Genomic DNA, 11993 nt, shown 5'->3' on the forward strand with positions numbered 1-11993 from the left:
AATAACTTTATATTTTTAGTTAGAATGTAAAATATTAACTAAAGCAGTATTTCATTAAATACATTTTTTAAAAAGAGGAAAATTTAAAAAACATTAACACAATATTTTTAGAAAATATCAAAAGTAATTTATGTATTTTTTTATTTTAATAGTATCATTAAAGTCCATGATTTACAAATAGAATATTGAAACGGAGGCATTACACAACAGAAATGCTACTAATCATTCATTCAGTGGTAAATTGTGAGAAAATCATATTTGTTCAGTATACACATTTCAAAAAACTATTTTAGAAATGTGCGGGATTTATAGAAAAACTTCTTCATACATTAAAATGGGAAATTGCATGTACTAAGAGAAAATATACATTCATGTTTACATGTGTGTATCCTTAATTTATCTATTTACATAACTTCACAATTTATACATAATGACACATTTGTAAGTTTGTAAATCATCAGATGGCATGAATATCAAATTATCTTCATGCTATCATGTTTTTAGTAAAATAGAAAACACAATTTATGACCTACCATTGTGAAAATTTATTTAGAATAACAACCATAATGGTCTTTGAAGATACAAAGAGCAGCCACACTATTAAAAACAGCCTTCATGTAGTATGGTATGGTGCTAAATGGGACTAGTATAAATGAGCTGCCTGAAAGCAACATTTCATACTGTTACCTTTGACATTTTTCCCTGGGGCTGCAAGAGGGCATGAAGGGAAACTAAAGAAGCTTTACTCTGCCTTGCTTTTGGTTAATTATCTCATATGGCTTCATGGTAAATCATCCACTCCTTTTTCCCAGAAGAAAGTAAGTAATATTGAATTGTAATTGAAGCACTGGCAGTAGGGAAAACTATCTGTTTTAAATGCTATGGATGGAGAATAAATAGAGTATGCTAGGAGCATGGTCAACCTGAGCTCCAAATTATCAGAGTAACACTGCAGAAACTGCAAACATGGCATTTATCATTAAGATTTTTAACATGTACCTTTCCTGATGGAAGGATGCATTCCCAATGAAAGGATGTTTGGGTCTCATTGTTTAAAAGTCACAAATTTCATGTTAGCTACGACTCAATGGTTACCAGATAAGAGCTTTAAAAATACAGGCATTTCTCTCTCTCTAATTCTTACAGAAACCTGCGGTGAGAACACAGGCAGATCTTTTACCCTAAGGATACCATTAAATGAGAAAGAGCTATACAAAATATAGCTCATTACCCAAGAGCAATCCATCAGTGATGAATTCTATGCCAATATCAAATTAACAAACACATTTATAAGCTCATTAACTGAAAAATATGTCCAGGAGCCTTACTAAAGCTGTGAATCAGAGATCTGATAACCACATTCTGTTGAAACCATATGTCTCTAAAGCAGCAGTTCAAAATCCTAGGTGATACGGGCAATTGACACTGTGACATGCCATATCAAGAAACTCACAGATGCTTCCTCAGAGTGGCGAACACATCCAGGGTTGGCAAGAATAGCAAATGAGCAAGATTCTTTCTTCAGTGCATCTCCTACCATCTTATGTTCTAGTCTATGGACACAACTATCAACAAGAGTGAAAATGCCTAATCCACAGAATAACAGAAGGAAGATAACACCTGGTAACCCAAAGTGCAGAGGTTGGACCTTGCACAACAGAAAACTGATGATATTTGCTGGTTAACGTGGCAGAAAATCAGATTTGTCATGAGAATGCTTACCGTTGCAGCCAGCCACATAATTTCTACATTCTTTCTTTTTTTGGATTGGATATTTTGATGGAGATTTTCTAGTAATCCTTTTAAATCATTTTGTTCCTGAAAATGCGAAATGTCTGAAGGAGAAAAAAAACAAAGGAGAAAAATAAAATGAAACAGTGTTCACATTAAGCTGCCCATGGAGTTTTTTTCAATACATTTATTTGCAAACACAACCTTTTTTTTTTAGACAGAGTCTTGTCTGCCACCCAGGCTAGAGTGCCAGCGGCACCCGATCTCTGCTGACTGCGCCCAGCTCAATCTCTCAGGCTCAAGGGATCCTCCCACCTCAGCGCCCAAAGTAGCTGGGATTACAGGAGCACATCACCATGCCCAGCTACTTTTTGTTATTTTTTGTAGAGACAATGTTTGGCCATGTCACCCATGTTCTCGTCTCAAATTTCTGAGCTCAAACAACCTGCCTGCCTTGGCCTCCTGAAGTGCTGGAATTACAGGCGGAAGCCACTGCACCCAGCCTCAAACACAATTTTTATAACAACACATATCATTTGAAGCAGCGTATCTGAGGATAACTATACTCTGTAATTTCTCTGATTTTATTCTTTACTTACAAATATGCTTAAGCCTCTCATTCTCTATTCTGTATAACTATGGTAATATTAAGCGGTCCTATAGTACTATTTTACCAGCATTTTGGACAAAGATGATGGCTTCTGTCTCACTTTAACAAAAGCTCTCAAGACATAGAGATCATGAGACATAACTTTCCTTTTTTTTTTTTTTTTTTGCCATTGAGTACCTATTCTGAATCAAGAGATTCTATTAAATTGAACATCTCAGGGGTGGGAGAAATCTGAAAGTTCAAATAAAGTACATGAAGTCAGTTGCTACACAGCAAGTTTCCTTGAACTCGGCACTATTAACTTCTTGAATCAGGTAATATTTTGCTGGGAGGAACACCATACTGTGCATTAAAGGATGTTTCATAGCCTCCTTGACCTCCACCATTCACATGCCAGTAGTAGCTTTCCCAAGGTACAGTATAAACTGCCTTCAGACACTGCCAATGTCTCCTGACAGAAAAATATATCCTGCTTGAGAATGACTGCTATAAAGAAGCACAGATATGACATGGAAAGAAGAAACACATGAGACTATAAACATTATGACATAATAAGCAGGAAATGACACTGCTTTCTCGGATTTCTACATACTAATAACTAAAGCATAGGTAATAAATGGCATACATTTTATATGAAAACTGGATGCAATGCACATTATGACATAAATATCCCTGAGATTTGGTGAGATGGGATTCAAGATTACAGTGATAGAAACAAAACAATTTTCTAAGGAAATGGTTGGGTTACTACTGCATAGTATGAAAATACCCTCTACTGTTGAATCCATAAATTGAGAGAGAAATTTCTAAGAGCTTTAACTGAGGCTAAAAACAGAAGAAAATACAATGGACTACATTATCAAGTTTCATTGAAGAAACAGATGACATATTCCTTACAGGTTCACAAAAACTGACATAATTGAATTTTAGTAGTAATGAGGCTTTGTACTTGTTCAAATTTGTACCCGATGTTGCAGTTTGGAAAAATAATGTATCTGAATAGTTTTAGTTTGTGACTTTAGCTCCAGAGAATAGAGGAAGTATCCCAGTGAACTATACAAACGATCTATATCTAAGAGCAGAAGTGGTTGGTAAAGTGGAGATTTCCATTGAAAATAATCATCTCATCTTGGATTTTATGACCACAAAATAGAGAAAGGTTGGGTACAATTCAGATATATACTCTGGTTTAGGAAAGTGACATTCAAAACACTCATATGAAATATATGCATGATTCCACTGAATTTGTTTCTAAAAGGGAAAGTTGTCAAAAGTCAAATCTTTACTATTTAAGTACAGATGATTCTCGTACTAAAGAGAAAGTTTGAGTGATGACATCACATTGCAAGGTAGAAGGTTCTCTGATATACAGGAATTTTAACGGGATACAACCCAAAATAGCCTCAAGATAAAGGGAGGGAAGCCAAATATGGAATGCCTTGAAGGGAGTTATAAAATCAGCCCAGGGCTGGTGGCTGATCAAAGAAGTTAAGACAATAATGCTGCTTTTTAATTTATAGTCATGGTATGCAAGAAATAAGAAGTCAAGTCCACCATCACTGCTTTTAATGTTGATAAATGGCAACCAAAACAAACCCAGGAGAAGCCATAAATTAGAATTATAAGCAGCCATTAAAAATTATGTGAAGGTATATCAGTGACATAGAAAGTGTCCTTGACATTGCTGAAAAGAAGAACTGGTCAGATTAATGAATGAATTTATCTGTGTAACGTGTATATGTGTGTGCACATGCATGCCTGTATATATGTTGGCTTCTCTTGGCATATGTATATAGGCAGAATGAAACATTAGTTTAGATATTAACAGTGGCCATCTTTAGGCTGCACAGCTTAGTGTAATGTTTCAACTGCCTTTTCATATAATTTTAAATGAACAAGTATTGTTTTTAAAAAATACAGTGATTTTAAGAGCAATGAGGAACAAAGAATGTTCATGAGAAAATAAAAGAACTTAAATTCTTTTTTTTTTTTTGGCATAATGGTAAAACAGTTCATTATATTCTGAAGAACCTAAATTCTTATGATATAAAGACCTGACTTCAAAATTTCCATGGTCTAGTAGAGTAGTATGGATATTTAAACTATTATTAAGTGCAGGAAAGTATACTGCAGGATATGACATAACTCAGTAAAGATCTGTGAAGAGAGAGAAGCATTGGACAATTCTACAAGAACAGGTGGGGGTGGGAGAGCATCTAGCAAAGATAATGCTTCATGTCTACTAAGAACGTTTGAGGCTGAGGGGAAAATAGCAAAGGCGCAAGGCATGAGCCAGTACTGTAGAAACAGGGAGCGTGTAGTTCACAATGTCCTTGGAGTGTACAGTCCTGGGGCAATATTTATGAAGGATAATCCTGTTCTGCTATGCTGGGGAATCAGGCCTTCGTCCTAGAAAATGCCGGCAACTGGTGCTTTAAACAGGGACTTAACCCCTTCTGGAAAGCCCCTGAGCTTCTTTCTGAAGTCAGGCTTCTACAAATGACTTTCAAAGGTTTTTGAAAGCAATACAGAATAGGAAGTTTTCTTTAATACAAGATGAAGACATCACATGTGTTCTGGAGAGCTGATGCATAACAACTACAATTAACAATACTTTGTTATGTATTTGAAATTTGCTAACAGCGTAGATTGTAAATGTTCTCACCACACACACAAACATACACAAAGAAAGTGATAACTATCTGAGGTGATGGTATAGTAATTAATTTGACTATGGTAATTATTTAAAAATGTATATGTATATTACACCATCAAATTGTATATTGTAGGTATACATAATCCTTAATTATCAAAAATACCTCAATGTACAAAAAAAGAAAAATATGCTTATTTCACATAATATCTCACAGCAGTCATACACACACACCCATCTGTAACAAAAATATTATAATATTTACCTTTAGTGTATACATTGCACCCAAAATATTTTTTTCTTTTCCCTAATTTTTGAAAAATTTTAGTTTCAACACACCAAATTTATTTACCATTTCATAGGATCAATATAAAATAATTGCAAAGCACTGACTTAGGGCAGCTCCATGTCAAAGTGTCCACGGGCTGAAGTGACTTTTTTAGTTCATAGTCAAAGAAGGAGTCAAGGCTAAAACTTTGTCTCTTAACTAGTGTACCAGGAACTTCTCCCACATCTCTGCTGATGTTTTTACCATTGGTAGTACTAAAACCAGCTCTGATATCAACACAATAGAACAAATTCTTCAGAATGCTGGGACTCCAGAACAGAGCATGATTTATCAAAATAATCTCATTTCATTGTAGACATGGAACTGTTTTAATAAGCCATTTTAAACAGACGATAAAGATTTTAAATGTAAATCAAGCACCTGGCCATCCTTTGCCCGTTCCCACCTCATAAAGAGAGTGCTTCAGAATAGACAGGCATGAAGTCAACGAAAATTTCACTCCCTCTCCCAGAGTGTGCTTCATACAAGAAAAGTCATTTTGATGTATTTTTTTTTTTACATTTTTAGGGCACTATTTCTATTTCTATAGTGACAAAACTTGCTGTATTCAGAGCACATCTCTGTCAACCCAATACATTGGTTGCTGCCAGTTTTTTTTTAACCCATTAAAAATTCTGCAGACCTCAGAAATTCAGGTCTGGTTCAGGAAAGGAGTATCATTAGTAATAGCCAGTTTGTTAATAGGTGGGATTTCAAGATGTAATGATAGATCCTGATGTATCAACTGAAAATTGTGGTGTACACAGAACATGAGTTGGTTTTAGGCTTAGACTGTGTCTCCTCAATTGTAACTATAGCCACACAGTCTTACTTTTGCTACTCACTCCTGCATTATTCTAAAACAAAATTTAGACAGGGCAATTAAGTCTCTGCATATCTCCATGACAGTATTCTTTTTTTTTTTTTTCAAATAGAGTTTAAAAAATCAGAGGTAAAAGTTACAAAAATGTTTATTGCATTATTGTTTATAATTTTAAATAGCAAAAAAGCATTAAAATGTTCCTATTCACATAACATTCATGCAAAGTAATATTATATAAGTAAAAATACAAAAATGCTTTATGTGTCAACATCGATATATCACAAAAACGATGTTGAACAAAAAAGCGCAAACTTTACGAAAATTCCTACAAGATAATAGCAATAATACAGTTAAATGTACAAAACTGTACCATATTTTTATGGATACATAAATATAGAGTAAACTGTGTATAAGGATGTAAACCATCAAATTCAGGGTACTCATGTTCTCAGAGGAGGGGATGGTTAAGCATGGTAACCTGGAGAGATACCAAGGGAGCTTTCTATCTGTAAATACTTATTTCTCACAAAATTCCAAAGCTGAGTAATGGGTTCCCAAATCTGTGCTATTTATGATTTATTCTTTTTGTTTGTTTGAAACTTTTATAATTGCTCTTCAAAAACAGCACTAAGACAAGATTCCAGGAAAATGATTTCTAATGCCAACTCTACTGCTGCTCTAATGTGTAGTCTTGAGCAAGTTGCTTAACCTTCTGTCTCTATTTCCTCAATGGCAAAATGAGGACAATAGTCCTGTCATGCATCATTGACTAGTAGTGGAAAACAATTAATAAAAGTCTTGGCGGAAGAGCCTACATTATTAAATTCTGTGTCACCTCTGAAAAACAGAAGATACTAGCAGCACTTAAAAAAGAGTTCATAGCCTCAGACGAGAAGCCTAATTTTTCAGGTGACAGAATGTAACCAAAGTAAGAAAGAGTCTCCTCACACACATGCAGGCACACACCTCAGTTACAAACATTCACAAACCCCATGACCATTCTCCCACCTCCCCAATGGAACAGAATAATCAAGTTGAGAGTCAGGTTTTAGGCTCTATTTTCTCCTTGTTAGGTCAAATAGGTTTCTTCAATAAGAAGAGCTCTGAATATGACATTGACCTGAATCACAGGCAGAGTATTAATAAGTAAACAGGAATGGGGCCATGGCCTTTTTGCTCACTGAACTGTGATGCTAATGATGTCAAATAGCTTCATTTTCTTATGGTCAAATAACTATGTTGCCAGAAACTGTTCCAAGATGAATCAGAAATTATGGCTGCCTTCCCAGCCCCTAATCTACTCTTTTCCCTCTAAGTGGCAGATACAAAATTCACACGGAATGCACTGCACTCCCACTCTGAGGTCCGCTGGTGTGATCCATGCCCCTTGAAATCAAGTCTAGTTCAGGAATGTACATGATCTAAACCAGCTGGCTCTAAACTCTCATCTCAGCAACTGTTTTAAGGATATGCGAGCGGCCTGTGCTGTTCCAGTTGAGCAAAGCTCCTGAAGAGGGAAGAAACCTCTCCTTTGCCCTTTTGTTAAGCATAGGGTTAGCTCATACAGCCATCTTTTAGCCATGAGGAGACCAGAAGTAGGATTAAAGTTAAGATGATAAGAGATAAGAGAAGCCTAATGATAAAATACAAAAGATACATTTTTGTTGTTTGTTTTGTTTTGTTTTTCAGATAGAGTCTCTATCTACCAGGCTAGAGTGCAGCGGGCTGATCTTGGCTTATTGCAACCTCTGCCTCCCTTGGTCAAGGGATTCTCCCACCTCAGCCTCCCGAATAGCTGGGATTACAGCCACCTGCCATCATGCCTGGCTAATTTTTGTATTTTTGTAGAGACAGGGTTTCACCATGTTTACCAGGTTGGTCTCGAACTGCTGACTGCAGGTGATCCACCTGCCTCTGCCAAAGTGCTGAGATTACAGGCATGAGTCACTGCACCCTGTCTGAGATATTGTTTGATATTGCCGAGTCACTGAACTAACCCTCTCTTGAAGCCTACCTTACTGCTAGAATTTTCAGTGAGGTTAATTGGTAAGTTTTCTTTATTTGTTTATACCAGTTTAAGAATTTTTGTCACTTGCAATCAAAAGGATTCTAAAGTAAGTAAATTGTTATATATGCATCTTAACCATTGACCAGCCATAGTACAAATGTGTACTGTTGATTTAGAATGAGGAAAGGACAAGTCAGTGTATTTTTGGAGGGCGGCAAATCAGTCACATTTGCAGTGATGGTTTTAAAACATGGTCCTACATTCTTGGACACTTTTTGTTGAGAGGTAGAATGGATGTCTCCTCAAGTTGAATCCAGGTGGGCTTGTGACTGTCTTGACTAATGAAGTATGACAGAAGTAATGCTCTATGGCCAGGTCTTAATTGATTATGCCTCCTGCCTGATAATTCTCTTGGAACTTTGCCGTCTATACTCCTCATTTTGAGATGCTCTCTATAAGAACTCAGCCTCTATGCTGGGAGAAGCCCAAGACACATTGAAGGTCTTGTGTAGGTGCTTAAGTCAACAGTCACAGCTAAGCCCAGCCTTTGAGTCAAGTTAGCCTAGGTGCTGAGTACAGAAACCTCCAGATGCTTCCAGTTGTCAGCCCCTAAGCATTCCTCCTTCCATCTGAAGGGCACGGATATCATGGAGCAGAGAGAAACCATCTCCACTTTCCCTTTCTGATGCCTAACCCACAGAATCTATCAGCAGAAATAAATGATTCTGATTTTATAACAGTAAACTTGAGGTACCTTGTTACCAGGAAATAGAACAGAACAAGTACAATAAAAACAACTTAAAGAGCCTGTACTTCTAAGTATGAAAAAAATTAACATGAGAACACTGCTTTCACTGACCACTCTGGTGAGTACTGTATTCTGTAACATTAAGTTTTTTTCTACAATTAATTCTAAAATAATTATAGTTAATTGTACTAGCAAGCAGACAAATGCAATTGGGTAAAAGCCACTGAGATCTCTTAAAACTGAAAATTATGTGGTTTCAGATGCTGCAAAATCTTGAAAAATAAGAAAAGAGAAAACTGCATTAAAATCAGCTTTATTTAAATTGCATTTCCAATTTTCAATTTATGAAGAAGGCAATACAAAAAAATCAACTGTCAAGATTCCAACCAGCTCCGAGCTGAAAATTTTTGACCTAACACACTTTCAGTGCCATGTCTTAAACAAATTTCAAGGTTGCATCACCCATAGCAAAAGAAAAAAACAAACTGTAAAAGTAATTTTTAAATTATACTCAAAGCAATATATTACAAATTATTTTAAATTTCCTCAGTCAACATTGTACATTGGTGACCATGGAATGTGGTGTGCAGGGAGAATATAATGATAGCATATATTTCCTGTTTATATATATTTTTAAAGACAGAGTTCATAATTTGATTTCCAAACAATTTAAAGTCATGTCAACAGATCTAAAGATGATTTGTTAAATGGCTCTCCAACTCTGAACTCTAGTGTCCTCAAGATGCCTAAGATAGTTCAAGTGCAAACTACAGAGCAGAAGGGGAAAGAAAGTGGGAGTATGAGAAGGTCTTTACACAAATCCCCAATTCAGTCTTCCTGTGAGCCAGGTTAAACTGGATGGACAACTACTTCTGCCTATACTCAGGTGGCCTAGGGGGTGGCACTGAAGGCAGCTGAATGACCTTCTTTGTTTCACCTAGACAAACTTTCTATTCCCTGCATTTTACCCCAACAATAGCCCTAGCAATAAAAGGTCCACTGAGAGCCCATTCTCCACACAAAAGTCTGAGAACCAGAGTAAGAATGAATTCCTCCAAATTTAGGCAGAGAAGGAACACAGCTTTTGAGGTGATTTCAGTGCCTTACCTCCCTGCCCATTCAAGAGACAGACTGCTAGTGAAATACACCAAAGTCAAATGGCAGCTCAGGGAGGCAACACACAACAAGCCCTCCTCTAAAAAAGAAGTGCTCATCGTTTCCAGGCCTTTCCTTTTGCCTGCAATGTGGAAGGAATTAAATCACAAACTGTAAGAAAGTGAAAAAAGGATATGGTTGAGAAGATTGGGGATCCTTCCAATAGTCACAATATGTGGCCTACCTGTTTGGGCTCCTGGAGGCAAGGAAGAATGAGGTCTTGAATATTTCTTACTATATAGAATAAATTAAACTAATAATTTCTGAGGTATTAGGAAAGGTGTAAATCAGGTAGTATACAGGAAGATGATGGAAATAAAGCTGCATTGGAAGGCTCCAAAATGAGAAAGAAAGAGGTAATAAGAATATGAAGCCTACAATTTATTCCATTCCTATGGCTCCCTTTTTGATGTGGTCTCTGATTTGGTGATCCGGGACACTCATATATTTACAGTTTATCAATGGCAACAAAATGTATTACTCTATTAAGGTGCTCAAACTTATTTTCTGATCCAGTTGATAAAGATAACTTTATCCTTGAGACTTCAATTTCTCACCTTTACTTAGCTTCTAAGGAGAGTTTCACTCTGTGTGACATTCTGTGATGCAGAATTGGGAGAATGACAAAATGAAGATGGAAGAAAAAGTTGACTGGAAACAAAAGGTCTTGCAGTTATGGTCCGGGGAAGAGGAGGATGGTAAATAAAGAGTGAATGTTTGGAAGAGTGCTATGCCAAACAGCTGAGTGAATTACAGACTGGGAAAACTGGATCTAAAAAGTGAAATAATAAGTTGTTAGTTGTCTTTCATTTGATGTTTCATTGAAGGTTACTCACTTTTAATTGTCTGTTTATTGGATATCATACTATAATAAATATCTCAATTTATCTTCTTGTTAAATTCAGATATTTATTTTCAAAAGGGATAAGTCTTAATATTTTCAGTATCCATCTTACTTTGTACTGTGGGACCAAAGAACTTACCCTAATGATGAATTCAGGAACTCACCTATTCCAGAAAGCATTCCAGAAAGAACAAAATTATTTTTCTTTGAAATATTATCAGATAAGCAGTAATTTCATGGAGAAAAAAGTCAATATAGATATGAAAGATTATAGAAATGATAGAGAAGGAGAGAAGGTACTAGTTAGAGAAGAGAGGAAGTTTGGTTCAAACTATTGAAAGAGCTTCACGATCAAATTTAACTAGACTGATAAGTTGTCTTGTTATTACACAGGAGAAATAAAACTGTTGAAAAACTCAAAGTGTATCACAATTATCATTACCATCTCTCTAATATTCATAAATACAGGTGACAGTTTTTAGTCAGGGAAATTGACAGTGGAGATTTTATTATTAACTTTTTTCCCCCAGTGAGATTATGGTAGAATGTACTTTGAAGTACAAGATATATATAAAGTAATTATCCTCATTTGGCTGACAATGAAATGCAGGAATTGAAAACACAAAGTGACCCACCTACGTGAGCTTTCAATTATATTTATGTCTTTTGATTTCATGCCATTATGTGCTGACTTACTAGACTGGTATACTGGGAGGCCTGCCAATCTTTGATGAGTAGCAGCATGTGAAATGCAAGAGTTGGACATTCAAAAAAGATGAGAATCCCACTGAAAGGGAAATAATGAAGAAAATATTAGGATGATTAAAAGGCAAGAAATCTAAGTTTGTACCTACACATACTACAGCAGAGTAAGGCTAGGTAAAAGATTTGATGACTATAATTTATGAGGACAACCAAGTAACAGAGACATTGCAGAGATCAATGCCTGGTTGGGCAAGCATGTAGACCTTTGTATATGTGTGTATCTTTGTTACTTGTAGTGATGTTTGTATTTCACGATTTGATCAAGCCTAAAATTTATGGGACATTAAAAGTCTATGTCTGTGGTTTCAATCCTAAGCAAAAAAAAAAA

The 11993-nt window shown here is 35.9% G+C and overlaps 1 protein-coding gene across 9 annotated transcripts in view; it reads right to left on the reverse strand.

The window, feature by feature from the left end:
• Nucleotides 1–11993, reverse strand: part of INPP4B (inositol polyphosphate-4-phosphatase type II B) — an 840435-nt gene that overhangs the window by 59620 nt on the left and 768822 nt on the right. For all 9 annotated transcript variants that reach the window (XM_017532667.1, XM_037740455.1, XM_017532659.2 and 6 more), the window contains one exon: nucleotides 1723–1835. In XM_017532667.1, the coding sequence (XP_017388156.1) occupies nucleotides 1723–1835 (113 nt within the window). The remainder of the gene's footprint in view (nucleotides 1–1722; nucleotides 1836–11993) is intronic.

This window comes from Cebus imitator, unplaced genomic scaffold, assembly GCF_001604975.1.
Source record: "Cebus imitator isolate Cc_AM_T3 unplaced genomic scaffold, Cebus_imitator-1.0 Scaffold4, whole genome shotgun sequence".
In the NCBI taxonomy this organism is placed as follows: Eukaryota; Metazoa; Chordata; class Mammalia; order Primates; family Cebidae; genus Cebus; species Cebus imitator.